This window comes from Podarcis erhardii (assembly GCF_964252035.2).
Source record: "Podarcis erhardii genome assembly, chromosome: 18".
NCBI lineage: Eukaryota > Metazoa > Chordata > Lepidosauria > Squamata > Lacertidae > Podarcis > Podarcis erhardii.
This window is the reverse complement of record NC_138516.1, coordinates 9,309,895-9,334,261: the sequence shown is the minus strand read 5'-3', so window position 1 is coordinate 9,334,261 and position 24,367 is coordinate 9,309,895. Positions and strand designations below refer to the sequence as shown.

Here is a 24,367-nt window from a genome sequence, read left to right as displayed (position 1 = left end):
TTTCCGTTCCTTTACAAATTTTCTATTCCCTACATAATTTCCTTTTTTCTTCATATATAAAGATAGGAGATCGTGTTTGTATAGATATGTACATTTTTAATCAGCAAAGAATTAAAATCAAATTCAAAAAAGAAAAAGAAAGCAAGCACGCCAGTCCAAGTAGATAAATAGGTACCACTGCAGCAGGAAAGTAAATGGCATTTCCGTGCGCTCTGGTTTCCGTCACGGTGTCCCGTTGCGCCAGAAGCGGTTTAGTCCTGCTGGCCACATGACCCGGAAAGCTGTCTGCGGACAAACGCCGGCTCCCTTGGCCTGAAAGCGAGATGAGCGCCGCAACCCCATAGTCGCCTTTGACTGGACTTAACCATCCAGGGGTCCTTTGTCCACAGAGCCTCTTGGGCTTGCCGATCAGAAGGTTGGCGGTTTGAATCCCCGCAATGACGGGGTGAGCTCCCGTTGCTCGGTCCCTGCTCCTGCCCACCTAGCAGGTCAAAAGCATGTCAAAGTGCAAGTAGATAAATAGGTACCACTCCGGCGGGAAGGTAAACGGCGTTTCCATACGCTCTGGTTTCCGTCATGCGCCAGAAGCGGTTCAGTCCTGCTGGCCACATGACCCGAAAGCTGTCTGCGGGCAAACGCCGGCTCCCTCGGCCTGAAAGCGAGATGAGCGCCGCAACCCCAGAGTCCCCTTTGACTGGACTTAACTGTCCAGGGGTCCTTTACCTTTATCTTTTTACGTACATAATGTAACAGAAACGCTTCGGGCTTTTTTTGTATGTTCTCATGAAGACAGACTTACCTTGCCATCTATCTATCTAACTATCTATCTATCTATCTATCCATCTACCTATCTATATCTATCCATCTATATCTATCTATCTATCTATCTATCTATCTATCTATCTATCTACCTATCTATATCTATCTATCTATCTATCTATCTACCTACCTACCTACCTATCTATATCTATCCATCTATATCTCTCTCTCTCTCTCTCTCTCTCTCTCTCTCACTTCACAGACTCAGACCCAAAGTCCATCTAGTGGCCAGTCTAATGGTCCCAAAACGCTTCAGTTCAAATGCACCCCCCCTCCCTGTACACGAATGCCCACCGCTGCTAGTTTGCAGCAAGACTGCTCCTATCTATGGAGGCTCCATGGCGCAGTCCCGGCTGACGGCCTTTGGAAGACAAAAAGCCCCACCAGTGGCATTTTATCTAAATCCCCTACCGACGCCCCTTAAGCCAATGGCCCGCCTTGGTACATCGCAGGTTGAAAGCGAGATGAGCGCCGCAACCCCATAGTCTCTTTTGACTGGACTTAACCGTCCAGGGGTCCTTTACCTTTTCCTTAGGGGAGTGGGTGGCGCTGTGGTCTAAACCACAGAGCCTCTTGGGCTTGCCAATCAGAAGGTTGGCGGTTCGAATCCCCGCAATGACGGGCTGAGCTCCCGTTGCTCGGTCCCTGCTCCTGCCAACCTAGCAGTTCGAAAGCACGTCAAAGTGCAAGTAGATAAATAGGTACCACTCTGGCGGGAAGGTAAACAGTGTTTCCATGCGCTCTGGTTTCAGTCATGCGCCAGAAGCGGTTCAGTCCTGCTGGCCACATGACCCGGGAAGCTGCCTGCGGACAAACGCCGGCTCCCTCGGCCTGAAAGCGAGATGAGTGCCGCAACCCCATAATTGCCTTTGACTGGACTGAACTGTCCAAGGCAGGGGTCAGCAAGCTTTTTCAGCCATGGGCCGGTCCACGGTCCCTCAGACCATGTGGGGGGCCGGACTTTACAGTGCTACCTCTGGTTGTGGCCATGATCTGTTCCGGGGTGCCGTTCGCACCCTGGAAAGTCCGTCACCAGAGCGACACTTCTGCGCATGTGCAAAGCGCAATAGAGCGGTTCTACGTATGCGCGAACCACGCGGAATGCTTCTGCGCATGTGTGAACCATGCAAAACGCTTCTGCGCATGTTGCCGCGTTCTTAACCCGAAAAGACGCAATGTGAAGCGTTTACAAGAAGAGGTATGCCTGTTATTTTGGAGAAAGAAAACGAACAAATTCCTATGCCCCACAAATAACCCAGAGATGCATATTAAATAAAAGGACACATTCTACTCATGTAAAAATACGCTGATTCCCGGATCGTCCAGGGGCCGGATTGAGAAGGCGATTGGGCCTACCCCTGGTCTGGGGGTCCTTTACCTTTGCTGTGTGAAAAGTTGAGGAATGATAGAGGCACCCCCTCTTTGGAGCATGGCGTGCCTCTTCTGGAGATCAGGGCTGGGGGAAGCACCCTGGGAACTATAGTTTGCTCAGGGTGCCAGTGGCGCAGGACGTGGGTGGCGCTGTGGGTTAAACCACAGAGCCTAGGACTTGCCGATCAGAAGGTCGGCGGTTCGAATCCCCGCAATGACGGGGTGAGCTCCTGTTGCTCGGTCCCTGCTCCTGCCAACCTAGCAGTTCAAAAGCACACCAGCGCAAGTAGATAAATAGGTACCACTCCAGCGGGAAGGTAAACGGCGTTTCCGTGCGCTGCTCTGGTTCGCCAGAAGCGGCTTTGTCCTGCTGGCCACATGACCCGGAAGCTGTACGCCGGCTCCCTCGGCCAATAAAGCGAGATGAGCGCCGCAACCCCAGAGTCGGTCACGACTGGACCTAATGGTCAGGGGTCCCTTTACCTTTACAGGGTGCTGGGCGGTGTTGTGAAGACCCCCTACTCCCTTCCCAGAGCTACAACTCCCAAAGCAAATTAACAACCCTCTTCCCGGAGAACTAGGCTCTCCCATCAACTCTCAGCACCCTGATCCAACTACAATTCCCAGATGCGTTGGGGCTGTTCAAAGTCGTATGATACTACTTTAAATGCATATAAAGGGGTGCCTTGGTTCTCAAACGCCTTGGTACTCAAACAACTTGGAACCCAAACACTGCAAACCCGGAAGTGTGTGTTCCGGTTTGCGAACTTTATTCGAAAGCCGAACGTGCTCCGTTTTGAGTTTTATGCTTCCGTTTTGAGTGCCACGCTTCCGTTTTGAGTGTTATGATGAGGTCTGTCTGCTTTTGCTATTTATTTTGCATTTTCGTTTTCGCAGCTCTTTTTCGGTTTGTTTTTGTGGCTGCGTGAAACCCAGTCCAGCTACTGATGGATCGATTGTGCGACTGCAGTACATTGTTTATTGCTTCCATTTTATGGACCGATGGTGTCGTCAGGCAGTAAAAATCCATGTTCAGTTGCTGTTTTAGGGGTTGTGTTTTTAAAAGCCTGGAACGGATTAATCCGTTTTGCAATACTTTCCATGGGAAAAGCACACCTTGGTTTTGGAACGCTTTGGTTTTGGAACGGACTCCCGGAACGGATTAAGTTTGGGAACCAAGGTACCGCTGTGAACGGGATCAGGGAACTTCATAGGTTTCCAAAAAACCAGACACACAAAACACACACACACACAGATGACAAGACCACCTTCAGATGAATCTCCTTTCCTCCTCTTTTTCCTTTTTTAATATTTCTCCAACTTTACAAGGTTACAATCGTTTTAAATATTTCTGAAGTTTAAATACAATCTGTAATAATAATGTTATAAAATGTAAACTTTTTCAGTGTTTTTTTATTATTTTATTTCTCTCTTAAGTCACAAAGGTTAATAATACCTGAATGTTTTGCGAAAACGTGATATTCTTTCTTAAGGAAATCAACAACACACGGAACAAACAAACGAAAAAAACAAAACAAAAAATAAAAAGCGCAAAACGCAGAGGCTGCCTTAACCCCCCCCCCAAAAAATGAATACCCCGCCATGACGAAAGGCAGCCCGCTGCTGTTTTTCAGAGGTAGAACGTGGTTTATTTTTCGATTTTTATTTTCTTTCCTGAGTCAAAAATCTACCTACGCTGTACAGATTGCATATCTTTGCTGCTCGTTCAAATTTGATTATTTCCTTTGAAGAAGAAAAACAAACAAACACAACCCCAGAAGTGGGGAGAAAAAACACACCCTGAAATTACGTCTTATTTAAAACTTGATATGCAGAGAGAGAGAGAGAAAGGAAAAAGGGGTTCTGAGTTTGCAACCCCCCCCAAAAAAAATCAGAACCCACCCCGCAAAAAAACAACACAGTGTTTGTACAAAATGTAACACAAATCCTTTTACTACCAGCTAAAGTCTTCCCGTTTTCGCTTTTCGCAAGCGAATTAGACGTAAAATGGGATTGCGAGTTGGGGGCTGCTCGGGAAATCCTTGCTTTTGGGGGAAAGGCGTAATTGAAAAACAACAAAACCCCGAAATCCTGCAGCTATTTTTAAAGGTTTTTTGGGGGGTCCGCAAACCCAACCTCTGCAATATCGCTCCCGCGAATTTTGCCTCAAACGGAGTCTCTTTTGTCAAAAATCCGCTCAGAAATCGAGAACCCGGAAAATGTTCCTCTTGATAGCAGGGTCTGCCCTGGTCTTCCAAAAATAAAATAAAATAAAGGGTTCGCCCCCCCTCCAAGCGTCACCCCGTCCTTGGGAACGCAGAAAGCCCTGGGTCGGAATTCGAATCCGGCACACCTCCAGCCACCCATCACCGCAAGCAAATTTTATTTTATTTTGGTTTGTTTCCTGTACACCCAACCCAAACCCGTATCCCACCCGCCACCCCGACCCTCGCAGCCCCTCCAGAATACAATCAAGATCCAGATAGCATATTCCACGTTGCCCCTGAGTCGCCATCGAACCCTTAAAAAGCAAAATTTCTGGCCTGAGAGTGAAGGAATTACGCCACGTTCCTTGAGAGGCACACACACATGCACACTTTAAAAACAACAAGCCACAAACATACACACTTTTATATATATTTATATAAATTTGGATATAGAATTTCTTTCTCGCCCACCTAAAACCTCCTCCCTCTCTCTCTCTTTTTTTAAAAAATATGTCTAGGGCGGGGGAAATTTCACACCAACGCACACAACACACACACGCCCGGCAACAAGAACTCCTTCCCACAAGGAAAGTGGGTTGCACGTAAGAGAGGAAGGGTCTCTTCTTTAGGGAAAGGCGGGCGGAGGTTCTGGGTTCGAGTTCCGACGACTCCGGCCGTTTCGCAGCCGCGGAGCTGTCGACATGAGGACAGAGCGAGTGTGCGAGGCAGTCATTTGGGCAGGGTATAAATAACAAAATTATTATTATCAGACTGGTCCTGTGCACACCCCACGGCGCACAAAGCCATTTAAAATTCAGGTGATTATATCGGCTCACGGCCCTTTACTTCCATACCCAGACTGCAAAAACACCTAAGTTCTGTGTTTCACCTCGAACCCAAGACCCTCTTTTGGGGGGGGGGACAAGCAGCGATTCACCCAACCGACTTCAAATCATAGTTCAAAGCAATGTACGCAACATCCCTTCAAAGCAGCTCCAGAAAAATAAAGGAATTCCGGGAACTGTAGTTTGGAAGCTATAGTTCCAAAGACCCTCATACTAGAATTCCCAGGATTTTAAGGGGTGTTTAAAGGGATGGTGCATATACTGCCTTAATAACAAGAGGTATTTCCTATACTTTCCAAGTTTGAAGACAGACAGGTGTGGTTTAACCGGGTTCCATCGAAACAGCCAGCTTCGCGTATCGGTTCGTAAACCGATTTTTGACCCATCTCTGCATCTCCAGGCAGAAAGGGAGGGTTTCAAGCCTAGGATTTGACGCGGCAGCTCGAGGACCCGAAAGGAAAGAAGGCAGCTTTGCCCAATGGGTAGATTAAAATAATAATAATAATTTTCATGGGTGGGGAAGGCAGGAAAGTCGTCGTGGGGAGAGAGATTGGTTTGAGGTGGGTCAACGCACCTGAAAACGGAGTTAGAAAACAAAAATACTAGGCAGATGTTGGAGGAACAGTTCGGCCCCCTCTCCTCTCCCTAGATCCATACCTGCCCCACGGCCGACGGACCCCCTGGGTCCGTGCGAGGCCATTTAACCCGCAATTCAAAGCAGACACTTTTGTGATCCGCGGTACCCGTACGGTTCGATTAGTAAGCTTTCCAAAAAATAAAAAGGGGAAAGGTAGGGGGGAAACCTGTTTGCGATACAAGAGAATTGGTGTCAGCGGTGGGATCTTGCAGGAGATATTTCTATATATTTCCGGGCTGGGTAGCTTGGGGGCTGGATTCTGAGAACCGTCTTAACGCAGCCCCCAAATGCAACCTTGCTTTGGTGATGGGGGGGTGTCGCTGCCTTGTCTCTCCCCATTGATATCAGCCAATTTGGGCCCGTACGCTTCAATGGGTCTACTCAGAGGAGGAGGTAAGCAGGATCCAACACGCCCAGACCGCCCCAAGTCCGGGGCTCACTTGCAAAGTCCGTAAATGCACTATATGGAGACTCGACTGGCAATGGTATAAAATCTGATTTACAGACATCTGCATCTCTGTTTGCTGAGCGGTTGTTTTGAAAAAAGAGGATTGGGGAAGCAAAGACCTATTCCCGCCGGGATCTGAGAGAGCTTTATGATTATTATTTAATAATAATAATAATAATAAAAGGACCCGGATGCCGAATTTAAAGGCTATCAACGCCCCTCTTGCTGGAATTCCCATTCCAGAAATTGGCAAGCGCAATTGTTTGTTTTTTTTTTTTTAAAAAAAAGCAGAATTGATAATTAAATAAAAAAAACGCTCGCAGCGCTACAATTCCCAGCGCCTTGGGCAAACTACAGTGTGCTTTGAATTTAATAACGCAGCCTAAAAAAAACCATGAAAACCACCTTAAGGTATTGTAGGTTGGGCTCTCCAAAACTTTGGCCACGTCCCGAAAGTGGGAACGATGTGGACAGAAAATGGATTTTTGTTTTTCTGGGTGGCAGCATGTTTGGGGGTTCGTGGAGAAGAGATATCCCTTTTTCCGTTCCTCAGCCAGCGTCTAAATATAGGGCAGGGGAGACTTCTTTGACCGCAGGCCTCAAAATAGGCTCCGGAAGAGTCAAACCACGTTAAAACGCTACAATGCCGCTGGAAACTGTCGTGGTTTTCCCCAAAGAGAGCTGTAGTTTTGTTATGGGCGCCGGGAGACCCTGCAAATTCCCTTCGCGGAGCTATAACATCGAAGAACGGCATAGCAACCAACCCCTCTTTCCCCGGGGAGCTCCGGGAACTGTAGCTCTGGCAAGGGGGAACGGGGCGCTCACAACGCTCAGCACCCGGCACAAAACTACAGCTCCCAGAAGCCACAACGGTTTCAAGGGGTATCGCAGCGCAGGGGACAAGGGCGCTCAATGTCTACAGGGTTCACCGGCAATCTAGAGCCGTCCGGATGTGTTGCGCTACAACTCCCAGAGGGCACGGCACCCAACGTCCGGAGGGTGCCAGGTCGACACCCAATGGAATATATATATTTGTGGGTTTGGTGGAAATAGAAGCGAGGAGATGCACCCTGTAAAAATTCCTAGAGCCTTGAACAGAAAATTTAAAAACGTTCCGAAGCAAAAGTCTGGGTTCTACAGCCTTATTATGAACCCCGAGAAAGAGAGAGGGGGGGGGATGTCGCTATTTGATCCCAGAAAGCGACAAATTCTAAAAATCATTTTTAAAAATATAAAGAGAGAGAGAGGGAGGGAGAAGCCGTTTGTTTGTTCCAGAAAGCTACCGTCCGGTTAACGGTGCGGGCCGAAACAAAACAGTACTGGATCAAAATGGGGTCTCCTTTAGGGGCACAAAAATCTGTTTTGCTGAGGGTGTCCCAGTGGGGTCTTCTCTCAGCCCCCCAATCCCCAGTTAAGAAATTAAAACCAGCACATGAGACGACAAGGGGGTGATGGAGGGATGTTTGGAGAGCCCATGTTAGTAGTAGTTGTTTACTTTGAGCGTTTTGCTTCGCTTCGTTAAAGGAAAGCTGAATTTCTAAAAATATTTCCGGGGAGGGGGCCCGGCAAAGAGAAGACATTGGTGGTGTGTGTGGGGGGGGAATATTCTGATTCAAGAATGCTCTCCAATTTGCCCACCCCGGGGGGGAACTGGAAAGGAGGAGAAGGGGGTACGATGAGGTAGATATGCCAACACAACAAATTGTCGTTGTTAAGTCGAAGGGGTTCTCTAGCGGCTAGCCGCAAATATTTGGACCCCCTCTTCATCTGCATCCGAAATGGTGGGCTTCCCCCCGCCTGGTTCTGCAAGAAGCGAGACCCACAACCTCTCCGATTCCTGCCAAAAGTCAAGGACGCGCCCCCTTACCCGGTCCCTATATTCAAAGGAAACCACAAGTGAGTTTGGAGGGAGCAGGAGGGGAAAAAAACACAACCCCAAATTTTATCCTCTCCGCCAGTTGCGCCCTCAAAACTTCGCCAAAACCTCCAGCTCGCCACGCTTCTCCTCAGCAACGCACCGTTGCGGTAAATGTGAAAGAACTGCCCGCCCTCTGCAAACTACGGTTCTCAGGATTATTTGCAAGGAAGCCCCGAGCTTCAAATGCGCACGGAAGATGCGACGTCTGGAAGCAAAGTTAAAAAAAGGGTTTCGTCCTGGCAAAAGCCAGTCGGACGTCTGAGGACCCCAGCACCCTCTGCAAACTACGTTTCCCGGGATTATTTGCAGGGAAGCCACGTGATTTAAATGCACACAGAGGATGCGATGTTAAAAAAAAAAGGTTTCGTTCCTGGAAATGGTGAATTCTGAGGTCCCCAGTTTTCCTGGGCGTTGGGGAAACGTCAAGCCCCGCAGACTTTGGAGAGGTTAAAGCTGTGGTTTTTAAATTATTTGGGGGCTGGAGGCGAGGAGAAACAGCCCAGCGGGTTTGTTGTTGTTGTCGTCGTGCCATCGCAAAGGAGAAATGTTTGAGGGTCAGGGGAACAAAGCGCTAAGACGCAGGAAGGCTACCCCATCTGAGTCTCCAATTTCCATGCAAAGAAATCCCCGTACAAAAATATCATCCCGTGAAATCCCAAAGCTTGCGCCGCGCCCCTCCGACCCACCCCAATATGTAGAAAAAAATCCACCTGAGCTCGTTCGTCAAAGACAATTTTCCCCGAGACACCCACCCCCGCAAAAAAAGCCCCTGCCAGTGTTACACGAAAAGATTTGGGGAGGAAAAGTGCAGCCGTATCGTCATCGGAAAACACACCAGAAGCAACACGCATTAAGAGGATAACCGCCAAAATAAAAAACTTACAGAATTTCCTCTATAGATCTGCTTTCGCTTTTTTTTTTTTTTTTTTTGGTTGTCTGTTGAGAATCGTATTCCAAAAACAAAAGAAGTTTCTATTTACACACACACCCCTGAATTTTCCTTATATATGTTGTTGTTGTTTTTTGTAAAAAAGGAAACAAAACAAAAAAGCAATAGCTAAAGTCTTTCCCACCGCCATTTCCCCCCCGGCCCCCTTTTGTAAATGCTGTCTGGGGTGGGGTTTAAAAAAAGGATTTCGTTCTGAGACCACCCTGCACCCTGAGACCGCCTGACGAGAGGTGTCTCCCCGCCACCGCCCCAGACAAAATAAAAATAAAAATAAAAATAACAACACACAGTGCAAAAGTGTGAGTTCGCATGAGGTAAGGAGTTCTGTGTCTACAATGCATTACGTCAAAAAAAACAAAAGAGCTAAAACCACACAGTGTTTTCCATCTGGCTCAGAAATCACCGGCACTCGACGCGCCACCCCCTGCCCTCCAAAATCCAGGCTGAAAAAGCTTTCTTTGTTTTCGTTTTTTGGTTCTTCTATTTGATATCTTTAATGCTGGGCATTGGGGAAAATATTTGGTGGAAGAGGGGAGAGAAAGAGGAGGGAGAGATTAGGACCCAGTGGCTCCCCCAGCAGTTTCCCCCCAAAAAAGATTTGGTTATTTTGGTGTGAAGCTGAGATTGGTTGGGATACCTTCCACCATTCCCGGTTGGGGCAGAACCAAAACATCTCCCTGCAGCAATGGCAAAGAGGTTCCTTTATTTTTGGGGGGGGGATTTGGGGGACAGAAGATGGCACCTTCCAGACCCCCCCCCTTGCCCCCCAGAAACAAACAAGGCATGTGCGGGTCGATCTCTCCCCTCTCTCCGGAAAACATCCCCGTCCCCGTCCAGACAGGCGGATAAGGGTCCAAACCGGGGATCTTTTCTCGTTGACCGTGCGTCGCCGAGACGGGGGCTATCGGCTTTGGCAGGACGAAGAAGAGGAGAAGCGGGGAGGGTTTCCTTAAGGCGACGAGGAATTGGTTGAGGTAGATGTCGGCGCGGCGGGGAAAGCAGTCTGCGGGGTGCTGGCGGCCTGCCCACCCTGCGAGACGCCACGGCCACTGTTGGAGTTTCCTTTGCTGAGGGAGGACGACGGCCCTGGAGTTTGGGCGAACAGCACACCTGGAGGATGGAAGAAGAAGACACTTGGTGGGCCACCGGAACCCTGGACCCGTTCCTTCTCCCCAACCTAAACACCCAACAGGTCCCTTAATCCTGGTTGCCTTAGACGTTTCCGAGCACAATTCAAAGTGATGGGGCTGAGCTTGAAAGCCCTAAATGGCCCAGTATACCTGAAGGAGCGTCTCCACCCCCATCGTCCAGCCCGGACACTGAGGTCCAGCTCCGAGGGCCTCCCTGTGAGAAGCGAGGTTACAAGGAACCAGGCAGAGGGCCTTCTCGGTGGTGGCGCCCGCCCTGTGGAACGCCCTCCCACCAGATGTCAAAGAGAATAACAACTACCAGACTTTTAGAAGACATCTGAAGGCAGCCCTGTTTAGGGAAGCTTTTAATGTTTAATAGATTATTGTATTTTAATATTCTGCTGGAAGCCGCCCAGAGTGGCTGGGGAAACCCAGCCAGATGGGCGGGGTATAAATTATTATTATTATTAAGAGACCCTACAAAAGCCAGGGCTGCCGCCTTTCAGCAATCGCTTTGAGAGGAGCTAGGATAAAGGTAAAGGGACCCCTGCCCGTTAGGTCCAGTCGTGGCCGACTCTGGGATTGCGGCGCTCATCTTGCTTTACTGGCCGAGGGAGCCGGCATACAGCTTCCGGGTCATGTGGCCAGCAGGACTAAGCCGCTTCTGGCAAACCAGAGCAGCGCACGGAAACGCCGTTTCCCTTCCCGCCGGAGCGGTACCTATTTATCTACTTGCACTGATGTGCTTTCGAACTGCTAGGTTGGCAGGAGCAGGGACCGAGCAACGGGAGCTCACCCCGTCATTGCGGGGATTCGAACCGCCGACCTTCTGATCGGCAAGTCCTAGGCTCTGTGGTTTAACCCACAGCGCCACCAACGTCCCTTGCAATTTTATTATGCAGTGAGAAATATGGGTTCTGCAATGGGGTTTCCACTCATTGCCACAGGTGCCAAAGCAGGAGAGGGGAACGGCTCATTTGCCGCGCCTGCAAACACATTTTCAACCCTTAGATGGCACCTATCAGCCTTTGTGGTGGAGCTGCTCAAAGGCACATAAATTTTGGAGCAAGGCGTTTGCTGAGATTTCCTTGGCAACTACAGTGGTACCTCGGGTTACATACGCTTCAGGTTACAGACTCCGCTAACACAAAAATAGTACCTCAGGTTAAAAACTTTGCTTCAGGATGAGAACAGAAATCGCGTGGCGGCAGCCGGAGGCCCCATTAGCTAAAGTGGTGCTTCAGGTTAAGAACAGTTTCAGGCTAAGAACGGACCTCGAGAACGAATTAAATACTTAACCCAAGGTACCACTGTATAAGCAAACTATGGTGCCATTTTTCCACCAGGCGCTCTTGAACCTCCTTATGAATTTGAAAACTTAAGAGCTTATTTTTATTCTCTTAACAGGGGCCCGGGACCGCACTGCCAAGTCCTGGAAGACCTTCTTTAATCTTTGGCTTCAGAGAGTTGGCAAACTGCCCTCCCGGAAAAGGGCAGAGCTTGAGTTACCATAAAAAAAAGGGAATTTTATTTCTTATACAAACATTGAGGCACATGGTGTCCCTAGTACATGCAAATTGTGGCTCAATTAAGACTACATTCAGCTTTGATTCTCAATAGCGATGCAACTCACAGGTGCAGAACGCTTCCATTTTTATATTTATAGCTTTATAATTTGCAAAGGGAACATTTGCGTGACTTACGAACTTTACAATCCCTTTGCAGCAGAGCTGCATTTTTGTACTTTGAGGCTGCAAATAATAATAATAATAATAATAATAATAATAATAATAATAATACACTTTACAGTTTAAATATTTTGATTCTTTGTCTTTCTGGGACGTTTGCACCTGTTTCAGGTATTTTCTTTTTGCAAACATTTTTTATTTAAAATGCAAAAACCCGTCCTCAACTTTCATCTTACAGGTGTAGGTAATGTAATCTTGTAACCTTCGGAGCTTGCGACCTTAGCAAACTTAAGACTGGGCTGTAATTTGGTCTTTTTTATTTTAGTTTTTTTTTATTTTAATTGGAGTAGCATTACGATTGTGTATATGAATGGGATGTTTTTCATTGGAAAAATCAATAAAAATGATTTTAAAAAGAAAAGACTGGGTTCATGAGGCTGGCCGAAACCTCCTTTCCGAGGTTACTTCAACAAGGGTTTACCTGTATAAACAATGCCGTTGAGCTCAACAGACATGTTGATGCTGTTTGTTCCGTTGGTGGCCAAATTCACGGCGGAGTCTTGGCGGTTTTCTGGAAGGCAAAAAAGGAAGAGGGTAAGACAGAGGCGGTCAGGCAGCCGTTTCCCTTTCCGGGGGGCGGGGCCAGGGGCAAAAGTGGGCAGGGGAAGACATGCAAATTTCCACACCTGTACAGGTAGCTAAGGGTGGCGCTGTGGGTTAAACCACAGAGCCAATGACTTGCTGATCAGAAGGTCGGCAGTTCGAATCCCCGCAATGACGGGATGAGCTCCCGTTGCTCGGTCCCAGCTCCTGCCAACCTAGCAGTTCAAAAGCACGTCAAAGTGCAAGTAGATCAATAGGTACCGCTCCGGCGGGAAGGTAAACGGCGTTTCCGTGCACTGCTCTGGTTCGCCAGAAGCGGCTTAGTCCTGCTGGCCACATGACCCAGAAGCTGTATGCCGGCTCCCTTGGCCTGTAAAGCGAGATGAGCGCCACAACCCCAGAGTCGGCCCCGGCTGGACCTAATGGTCAGGGGTCCCTTTACCTTTACAGGTGCCTAATGTCCACACACAGATCATTATATAATGATAATCATCATCATATATTTATACCCCCCCCCCATCTGGCTGAGCTTCCCCAGCCACTCTGGGCGGCTACCAAAAAAATATTAAAATACTGTAATACATCAAACATTAAAAGCTTCCCTAAACAGGACTGCCTTCAGATGTCTTCTAAAAGTTTGGTAGTTATTTTCCTCTTTGACATCTGGCGGGAGGGCGTTCCACTGGGCAGGCGCCACCACCGAGAAGGCCCTCTGCCTGGTTCCCTGTAACTTGGCTTCTTGCAGGGAGGGAACCGCCAGAAGGCCCTCGGCGCTGGACCTCAGCGTCCAGGCTGAACGATGGGGGTGGAGACGCTCCTTCAGGTCTACTGGGCTGTTTAGGGCTTTCAAGGTCAGCACCAACCCTGTGAATTGTGCTCGGAAACGTACTGGGAGCCAATGTAGGTCTTTCAAGACCGGTGTTATATGGTCTCGGCGGCTGCTCCCAGTCACCAGTCTAGCTGCCGCATTCTGGATTAGTTGTAGTTTCCGAGTCACCTTCAAAGGTAGCCCCACGTAGAGCGCATGGCAGTAGTCCAAGCGGGAGATAACCAGAGCATGCACCACTCTGGCGAGACAGTCTGCGGGCAGATAGGGTCTCAGCCTGTGTACCAGATGGAGCTGGTAAACAGCTGCCCTGGACACAGAGGCAAGAGATCAAGGATACCTGGCGAGCGAGTCCCTTGGCTGTTAATGCGGATACTCATGGGGAGCTGAGCGGTCATGGCCAAGAGATTCTGCTGGAGTGCCCTCTGCATCAAGCGTTGCTGCTCGTCCGTCACGAGAGCAATCTTCTTCTCCGGCGGCTCCCCGGACTCCAGCTTCTCCCGCAGCTGCTCCAACGCAGCGGCCTGGGCCACTGCCGCGGCCTGGGCCGCTGCCGCTTGGACGGCTTGGGCCGTGATGGCCGGGTGGCCTGCCAGCGACACGGGCAGGCGGCCGGGCACACCGATGGGGACGGCTGTCTCCTCCTCTGCAGGGGTTGCAAGAACAACAACAAAAAGGAAAGCTCCTTTAGCGCAAAGAGGTGCAAACAGGAGGGATGGAGAGAGGGAGACAGGGAGATTTGTTTTGTTTTTTGAGATAGATAAACTTTATTCGCCTTAGCCAACGGCCATAGCAACATAAAACAAGCAATACAGTGGTACCTCAGGTTAAGTACTTAATTAATTCTGGAGGTCCGTTCTTAACCTGAAACTGTTCTTAACCTGAAGCACCACTTTAGCTAATGGGGCCTCCTGCTGCTGCCGTGCCGCCAGAGAACGATTTCTGTTCTCATCCTGAAGCAAAGTTCTTAACCTGAAGCACTATTTCTGGGTTAGCGGAGTCTGTAACCTGAAGCGTATGTAACCCGGGGTACCACTGTACATACAAATAAAAAGACAGCAAAAAGGGCAATAAAATGACCAAGACTTTCGTTCAGATAGTAAAGGTAAAGGGACCCCTGGCCATTAGGTCCAGTCATGGCCAACTCTGGGGTTGCAGCGCTCATCTCAATTTTTTGGCTGAGGGAGCCGGCGTACAGCTTCCGGGTCATGTGGCCAGCAGGACCAAGCCGCTTCTGGCAAACCAGAGCAGCGCACGGAAACGCCGTTTACCTTCCCGCCGGAGCGGTACCTATTTATCTACTTGCGCTGGTGTGCTTTCGAATTGCTAGGTGGGCAGGAGCAGGGACCGAGCAACGGGAGCTCACCCCGTCATTGCAGGGATTCGAACCACCGACCTTCTGATCGACAAGCCTAGGCTCTGTGGTTTAACCCACAGCGCCACCCGCGTCCCTCCATCGTTCAGATACCGGCCCTTAATCTCATTGCACCCTCGATAAACCTAGCCACCTTTGCTGTTGTCTGGTCATTTTGATCTGATAAAAGACAGAACAATGTGGCCGCAGATGGGCGGCCTGGGATGTAAGGGTGATGATCTCGTTCCTCAGATCTTTATAAAGGGGACAGGACAGGAGAATCATAGAATCATAGAATCATAGACTTGGAAGAGACCACAAGGGCCATCGAGTCCAACCCCCTGCCAAGCAGGAAACACCATCAGAGCACTCCTGACATATGGTTGTCAAGCCTCTGCTTAAAGACCTCCAAAGAAGGAGACTCCACCACACTCCTTGGCAGCAAATTCCACTGTCAAACAGCTCTTACTGTCAGGAAGTTCTTCCTAATGTTTTGGTGGAATCTTCTTTCTTGTAGTTTGGATCCATTGCTCCGTGTCCGCTTCTCTGGAGCAGCAGAAAACAACCTTTCTCCCTCCTCTATGTGACATCCTTTTATATATTTGAACATGGCTATCATATCACCCCTTAACCTCCTCTTCTCCAGGCTAAACATGCCCAGCTCCCTTAGCCGTTCCTCATAAGGCATCGTTTCCAGGCCTTTGACCATTTTGGTTGCCCTCCTCTGGACACGTTCCAGTTTGTCCGTGTCCTTCTTGAACTGTGGTGCCCAGAACTGGATACAGTACTCCAGGTGAGGTCTGACCAGAGCAGAATACAGTGGCACTATTACTTTCCTTGATCTAGATGCTATACTCCTATTGATGCAGCCCAGAGTTGAGCCACTGTTTCCAGATTGCCACCTCCACAGGGGCAGAGTCATTTCTCAGTTGGAATATTTTGGTATCTGCCCTCCAGTACGGCAGAGGGCATCACATCCAGTCTGACCAGTGTGAAAGCATGTCTATATTTTGGGATAGTTACAGTATTTTTTGCTCTATAAGACGCACCAGACCACAAGACGCACCTAGTTTTTGGAGAAGGAAACCAAGAAAAAAAATTATTCTGAATCTCAGAAGCCAGAACAGCAAGAGGGATCGCTGCGCAGTGAAAGCAGCAATCCCTCTTGCTGTTCTGGCTTCTGGGATAGCTGCGCAGCCTGCATTCGCCCCATAAGACGCACACACATTTCCCCTTACTTTTTAGGAGGGGAAAAGTCAGTCTTATAGAGCAAAAAATACGGTAATTTATACAAATATGGTGCCAGGGAACCAAACTGAGAAGGGGGGGGGGAGGCATACCAAGGACAGTGTTTCTTTATAATGGCCAGATTGTTCATACAGGGAAATTTATAGCCAGGGCGGATTTGATTTGAATCAAATCGATTTCAATCACGACTTAAATCAAATTGATTTCCATCACGATTTCAATCACTAGTCAGCAAGGCTTGATTTGTTTTGTTTCTTTTACAAAAAGACTCATTCTTGCTGGTCTCATCTTAATATTCACAACCAGATGAAGCTTTCCTTTTTTGGAACACATTTTTTACCTATATAATATCCGGCTCAGAGATCTTTAGCAGAGGCCCTTATTCTCTGTCCCACCACCCTCACAAGCCCAGTATTTCCAGGCAGCCTTGACCGAAATCTGAAATGCCACCCAGCAATATTTAAACGCCTGGGCTTGCTTTTTCCCCTCCTCCTCTGCCCTCCTGGTCCCTCTTTCCTTGTGTGTCGTGTCCTTTCCTTTCCCTTTTTCAAGCTGCTAAGCCAATGGGCAGGGCCTGCGTGTGTTTTTTTATTTATTTGGTGGGGCGTAAGCCAACCCGAAGGGACACGGGTGGCGCTGTGGGTTAAACCACAGAGCCTAGGGCTTGCCAATCAGAAGGTCGGCGGTTCGAATCCCCGCAATGACGGGGTGAGCTCCCTTTGCTCGGTCCCTGCTCCTGCCAACCTAGCAGTTCGAAAGCACGTTAAAGTGCAAGTAGATAAATAGATACCACTCTGGCGGGAAGGTAAACAGCGTTTCCGTGCGCTGCTCTGGTTTGCCAGAAGCAGCTTCGTCCTGCTGGCCACATGACCCAGAAGCTGGACGCCGGCTCCCTTGGCCAGTAAAGCGAGATGAGCGCCGCAACCTCAGTATCGGCCACGACTGGACCTAATGGACAGGGGTCCCTTTACCTTTACCTTTAAGCCAACCCGGGAGACCTTTTAGGTTGAAGAGAGGGGCACAAAACATGTGCGGAACCCAACGAGCGAGGCAATCGGCTGCCGTACCTTTTTTGATTTTCGGGACGGAGGCCAAGGAGCTGCCGTTGGTAGTTGAGGGCAACCCCAGCGTTGGCACTTGGAGCTTGGGGGAGGAGAGCATGCCATGGGTGCCACTGGGCGAGTACGTGAAGATCGAGCCGCTGAACCCTTGACGGCGACCCTCACGGCGGTTGCTGTCGATGGCGGCTTGCAGTTCATTGGGGTTGCTCAGACCTCTCTTCTCACACTCGTACGGGTACAAGTACTTCATGTACCTTTTCCAGGGAAAAAGACACACACACACAAAAATCAACCATTTGCACTTTGTTCAATTCAACGCACGCTGCCAAGATGCACAGAGTTGGCCCAATGGAATAGGACGTCCCTATTTTCACGGGAGAAACGTTGGAGGGGATGGAATAGGACGTCCCTATTTTCACGGGAGAAACGTTGGAGGGGATGGAATAGGACGTCCCTATTTCCAGGGGAGAAACGTTGGAGGGGATGGAATAGGACGTCCCTATTTTCAGGGGAGAAATGTTGGAGGGGGTGGAATAGGACGTCCCTATTTTCAGGGGAGAAACGTTGGAGGGGATGGAATAGGACGTCCCTATTTTCAGGGGAGAAACATTGGAGGGGATGGAATAGGACGTCCCTATTTTCAGGGGAGAAACATTGGAGGGGATGGAATAGGACGTCCCTATTTTCAGGGGAGAAACGTTGGAGGGGATGGAATAGGACGTCCCTATTTTCAGGGGAGGAATGTTGGAGGGGATGGAATAGGACGTCCCTATTTTCAGGGGAGAAACGTTGGAGGGGATGGAATAGGACGTCCCTATTTTCAGGGGAGAAACGTTGGAGGGGATGGAATAGGACGTCCCTATTTTCAGGGGAGAAACGTTGGAGGGGATGGAATAGGACGTCCCTATTTTCAGGGGAGAAACGTTGGAGGGGGTGGAATAGGACGTCCCTATTTTCAGGGGAGAAACGTTGGAGGGGGTGGAATAGGACGTTCCTATTTTCAGGGGAGAAACGTTGGAGGGGATGGAATAGGACGTCCCTATTTTCAGGGGAGAAACATTGGAGGGGATGGAATAGGACGTCCCTATTTTCAGGGGAGAAACATTGGAGGGGATGGAATAGGACGTCCCTATTTTCACGGGAGAAACGTTGGAGGGGGTGGAATAGGACGTCCCTATTTTCAGGGGAGAAACGTTGGAGGGGACAGAATAGGACATCCCTATTTTCATGGGAGAAACATTGGAGGGGATGGAATAGGACGTCCCTATTTTCACGGGAGAAACGTTGGAGGGGATGGAATAGGATGTCCCTATTTTCAGGGGAGAAACGTTGGAGGGGATGGAATAGGACGTCCCTATTTTGACGGGAGAAACGTTGGAGGGGATGGAATAGGATGTCCCTATTTTCAGGGGAGAAATGTTGGAGGGGATGGAATAGGACGTCCCTATTTTCAGGGGAGAAACGTTGGAGGGGATGGAATAGGACGTCCCTATTTTCAGGGGAGAAACGTTGGAGGGGATGGAATAGGACGTCCCTATTTTCACAGGAGAAACGTTGGAGGGGATGGAATAGGACGTCCCTATTTTCGGGGGAGAAACATTGGAGGGGATGGAATAGGACGTCGCTATTTTCAGGGGAGAAACGTTGGAGGGGATGGAATAGGACGTCCCTATTTTCACGGGAGAAACATTGGAGGGGATGGAATAGGACGTCCCTATTTTCACAGGAGAAACGTTGGAGGGGATGGAATAGGACGTCCCTATTTTCAGGGGAGAAACATTGGAGGGGATGGAATAGGACGTCCCTCTTTTCAGGGGAGAAACGTTGGAGGGGATGGAATAGGACGTCACTATTTTCAGGGGAGAAACGTTGGAGGGGATGGAATAGGACGTCCCTCTTTTCACAGGAGAAGATTGGATGCTTTTTCGAATTTTCTGGCAGCAATTAAGGACAGGCAACACGCTGCTTCTTTTTTTTAAGAGAAAGGAAGTCGGGTTTACAGCTACGAAGGAGTTAACAGCTCTCCACCCACTCACCTCCCCCCCCGTCCCCCCTCCCTCACCACCCACAAATCCTTTTTCCACCACCTGGTCCTCTGAATTCCAGACTAATTAACTTTAGCCTTGATTATGGTGGATGTAATAGGTGGGGGAAGCGAATGGGAGAGAAGGAAGAAGGGGAGAGAAAGAGAAAAAGAGAGAGAGGAGGAAGGGGAGAAAGGATGGGGTCAGAATGAGCAAAAAATTCAAGGGTGCGTCTCCATATAGAATTATACGTAAATTTCTTCCCAAAGCACCCTTGATCCACTGGAAACTACCGTATTTTCCGCTCTATAAGACGCACCAGACCACAAGACGCACCTAGTTTTTGGAGGAGGAAAACAAGAAAAAATTATTCTGAATCTCAGAAGCCAGAACAGCAAGAGGGATCGCTGCGCAGCGAAAGCAGCAATCCCTCTTGCTGTTCTGGCTTCTGGGATAGCTGCGCAGCCTGCATTCGCTCCATAAGACGCACACACATTTCCCCTTACTTTTTAGGAGGGGAAAAGTGAGTCTTACAGAGCAAAAAATACGGTAAGCCTTCCTAAAGAATTACGAACCCCCCAAAAAAGGATGAAAACCGCCTCCCACCCCACGGCCAAACATGGAGTCGGGTTCGAGTCCTGCCCTCCATACGGGAGAAAAGAATCTCCTCCGTCTTGCACAGGACAGCCCTTGAGATTTATTTATTTCTGAAGACAGCCCTCCCATCTCCGTTTTCTCCGGCCCCAAAAGGGCACGGAGGCTTTCCATTTCGGCAGCCGCGATCCTGGTTTAAAGGAGCCGTTTGGCACCAGGTTTATAGATAATGTCTCTATCCTATAGAGATATACAGGGGTACCTTGGTTCTCAAACGCCTTGGTACTCACAACAACTTGGAACCCAAACACTGCAAACCCGGAAGGAAGTGTTCCGGTTTGTGAACATTTTTCGGAAGCTGAACGTGCTCCATTTTGAGTGTTACGCTGAGGTCTGTCTGTTTTTGCTATTTATTTTGCGTTTTTGTGGCTCTTTTTGGTTTTGGTTTTGCGACTGTTTGGAACTCAGTTCAGCTACTGATTGTATGAGTGCAGTACATTGTTTACTGGATCAACGGTCTCGTCAGATAGTAAAATCCATGTTCAATTGCTGTTTTAGGGGTTGTTTTTAAAAGTCTGGAATGGATCAATCCATTCTGCATTCCTTTCTATGGGAAAGTGTGTGTGTCTTGGTTTTGGAACGCTTTGGTTTCAGAACGGACTTCCAGAACGGATTAAGTTTGAGAACCAAGGTACCACTGTACCGGTTTGATATACTGTCAAAAGAACCAGTCTTCTACAGCAGTACCTTAAGAACGGAAGTCCGTTCTTAAACCAAAACCGTTCTTAAACCAAGGCGCGCTTTCCCTAATGAGGCCTCCTGCTGCCAGTGCCCTTCCACTATTCAGAGTCCGTTCGTAGACCGAGATAAAGTTCTCAAACCGGGACACTATTTCCGGTTTTGCGGAGTTCGTAAACCGAATCGTTCTTAAACCGGACTGTTCTTAAGCCGAGGTACCACTGTAGTGGTTTGATATACAGTGGTACCTTGGGTTAAGAACTTAATTCGTTCCGCAGGTCCGTTCTTAACCTGAAACTGTTCTTAACCTGAAGCACCACTTTAGCTAATGGGGCCTCCTGCTGCTGCCGCGCGATTTCTGTTCTCAACCTGAAGCAAAGTTCTTAACTCGAGGTACTATTTCTGGGTTAGCGGAGTCTGTAACCTGAAGCGTGTGTAACCTGAAGCGTATATAACCCAAGGTACCACTGTATTGTCAAAAGAACTGGTCTTCTATTTTAACTGATTGTCTGATTTTATGTTAATGTGTTATACATTTGATGTTAGCCGCTCTGAGCCCGGCTTCGGCTGGGGAGGGCGGGATATCAATAAATTATTATTATTATTATTCTATATATGCCCCGGGCAGCTCAAATAATAATTTCAGACCAACGAAAAGCAGCTTTAATTCTTAAAACTGGACTCTGGGTACCACTCACTCTGCAGCTTCGCAACAGAGAAAACAACACAGGATTTGAGATTATGACAATTTCACACGGGGCGAAAACCACCACTATGAACCGGCAGCTACGCCCCTTTCCTAAAGCGGTAGCTCCGGCCCCTGGGAACATCCCGGGGGCCGTTCTGGGTTGCGGGGCAAGACTTACTGAGTGCGCAAGGTGAAGGCCGCGCTTGTGATGGATGTGGGCAGGTTCAGCCCCTTGGTGATCTCCCGCCAGAGTTTCTTGTTGATCACCTCCACCAAACCGCCCTTCTCGGTCACCAGGACATAGAGCATGTACAGATCGAGGACCTGCTTGGCCATGATGGGGATACGGTTGACCGGTGTCCCTGCAGATGAAGAGGGGAAGAGAAAGAAACAAAAACAGCAGATGGGCGCGGGCCGAATCGCAGCCTCACTCGTCGGCTGAAGTTGACCGTGGCGGCGACAAAAGTCTCTGTGCTTTCCAAAAGACTGCGGCAACCAAATTCGGCATGGAGTCACAGAATCGGAAGCGACCTCCAGGGCTCATCCTAGCCCATGGAGGAATCTCAGCTCAAAATATCCATGACCAATAATAATAATATTATAATAATTTATTATTTATACCCCGCCCACCTGGCTGAGTTTCCCCAGCCACTCTGGGCAGCTCCCAATCAAGTGTTAAAAAAACAGGACAGCATTAAATATTAAAAACTTCCCTGAACAGGGCTGCCTTCAGATGTCTTTTAAAGATAGGATAGCTGCTTATTTCCTTGACATCTGAAGGGAGGGCGTTCCACAGGGCGGGTGCCACCACCGAGAAGGCCCTCTGCCTGGTTCCCTGTAACTTGGCTTCTCACAGGGAGGGAACCGCCAGAAGGCCCTCGGAGCTGGACCTCAGTGTCCAGGCTGGACGATGGGGGTGGAGATGCTCCTTCAGGGATACTGGGCCATTTAGGGCTTTCAATGTCAGCACCAACACTTTGAATTGTGCCCGGAAACGTCCTGGGAGCCAATGCAGATCTCTCAGGACCGGTGTTATGTGGTCCCGGCGGCCACTCCCAGTCACCAGTCTGGCTGCCGCATTCTGGATTAGTTGCAGTTTCTGGGTCACCTTCAAAGGCAGCCCCACGTAGAGCGCATGGCAGTAGTCCAAGCGGGAGATAACCAGAGCATGCACCACTCTGGCCAGGCAGTCCATGGGCAGGGAGGGTCTCATCCTGTGTACCAGATGGAGCTGCCCTGGACACAGAATTGACCTGTGCCTCCATGGACAGCTGTGAGTCCAAAATGACTTCCAGGCTGCACACCTGGAAGCTTGTTGTGAAATGATTCCATCAAAGCCTTTAAAAGTTCCTTTCATTTTTATTTTCCTTACAACTGCTGCTGCTATGACAGACCAGACCAGCAAGTTCGGGTTACGAGGCGGGATTTGAACCGGCGATTCCCTCGACTCGCCCCTTGAGTTTATGAGCCGCGGGGCACAGTCTCCGCTGGCAGAACCAGGCGTGCAGTGGCAAAATCAGAAGGGCAGGTTCCCCTCCTGATATAATTATACAATTATAAGGATTAGGGAATCATAGAATCCTAGAGTTGGAAGAGACCACAAGGGCCATCGAGTCCAACCCCCTGCCAAGCAGGAAACACCATCAGAGCACTCCTGACATATGGTTGTCAAGCCTCTGCTTAAAGACCTCCAAAGAAGGAGACTCCACCACACTCCTGGGCAGCAAATTCCACTGTCAAACAGCTCTTACTGCCAGGAAGTTCTTCCTAATGTTTAGGTGGAATCTTCTTTCTTGTAGTAAAAGGGAAGCCTTGCAGCGATTAATGTAGACTGCCACTCACTGCATTTTGGGGTAGATGTATTTTCCTGTGCTGGTCCATGGGCAAATGACCCTGGAAAGAGCCTCTACACCCCCATTATCCAGCCCGGACACCGGGGTCCACTTCCGAGGGCCTTCTGGTGGTTCCCTCCCTGTGAGAAGCGAGGTTACAGGGAAGCAGGCACAGGGCCTTCTCGGTGGTGGCGCCCATCAGGTCTCAAGGAGATAAAGAACTTTTAGAAGACACCTGAAGGCAGCCCTGTTTTAATGTCTGATGCTTTATTTATATACGCTGTAAGCCGCTCAGAGTGGCTGGGAAACCCAGCCAGTTGGGCGGGGTATAAATAATAAAATTATTGCTGCTATTATTATCATCATCATCATCATCATCATCTCTCAGATGGAGTGCTTTGTGTTTCAGGGCTTGTTACTTTCCCCTGCTGTTGCCCTGGCTCCAAATTTAATCTCCACGATGACCCTGAAACACAGGAAAGATCTTAAAGTTTTATGTTTTATTGTGTTGGGTGTTTTAACTTGTTGGAATCTTCAGAGAGCAGATGGGTGGCATATAAGTAACAAATTATTATTATTATTATTATTATTAGTTGTTGTTGTATTCCACCTTTCTCCCCTGTTAGGAACCCAAGGTGGTTTATAGCGTAGATCTGGGTTATTTTGAAAGTTGCGTGAAGTTTTTCATTCAACGTTCAGTGCTTGACAGAACCCACCACATTATTTCACCGCTTTCTGCTATTATTATCATGAGCAGAATGTTTTTTAAGGGGGGTTAGGATTTGATTCCCTGGTCTCTCCCAGGACCAGCGCTCTAACCGTTATACCGCGCTGCCTCTCTTCGTCGGATGTGCTATAATTGCACGCCTGCCTACTCTGAAACAAACACCCTGGCAGGTTTCAGAAAGCAAACAAGACTCTGTTCCCGTTCCCCCAACACCTTTGACCAAAGACAAGCCACAGGGCCTCCAATTTGCATCAGGCTGTTTCCCCCCCCCCCCCCACCGAAAGGTCTGGTGCATTCAAATCACGCCCTTTCCGCATCTGCTCGGGCCGAAATAAGGAAGGGAGAGAAAGACAGAAAGAGAGGAAGAAAGAGGGGGGGGAGAAAGAGAGAGAGAGAGAGAGAGAGAGAAAGAAGGAGAGATAAAGAAAGAGAGAAAGAGAGAAAGAAAGAGAGAGAGAGAGAGAGAGAGAGAAGGAGAGAGATAAAGAACGACAGACAGAAAGACAGAAAGAGAAAGAAAGAAAGAAAGAAAGAAAGAAAGAGAAAGAGAGAGGGAGAGGAGGGGGAGGGAGAAAGAAAGAAAGAAAGAAAGAAAGAAAGAAAGAAAGAAAGAAAGAAAGAAAAGACGCTTTTAACTCTCTGCAGGTCCAACGTTTTGCA

The 24,367-nt window shown here is 48.9% G+C and overlaps 1 protein-coding gene across 3 annotated transcripts in view; it reads right to left on the bottom strand.

Moving 5' to 3' along the window:
- Positions 1–9,661: 9,661 nt before the first annotated feature.
- Positions 9,662–24,367, bottom strand: part of ARID3A (AT-rich interaction domain 3A) — a 65,910-nt gene continuing 51,204 nt past the window's right edge. For all 3 annotated transcript variants that reach the window (XM_081846219.1, XM_081846221.1, XM_081846220.1), the window contains exons 5-9: positions 21,327–21,510; positions 17,111–17,358; positions 13,782–14,087; positions 12,494–12,583; positions 9,662–10,304 (exon numbers count right to left, since the gene is read on the bottom strand). In XM_081846219.1, coding sequence (XP_081702345.1) covers positions 10,144–10,304; positions 12,494–12,583; positions 13,782–14,087; positions 17,111–17,358; positions 21,327–21,510 — 989 coding nt within the window. In that variant the 3' untranslated portion in view covers positions 9,662–10,143. The remainder of the gene's footprint in view (positions 10,305–12,493; positions 12,584–13,781; positions 14,088–17,110; positions 17,359–21,326; positions 21,511–24,367) is intronic.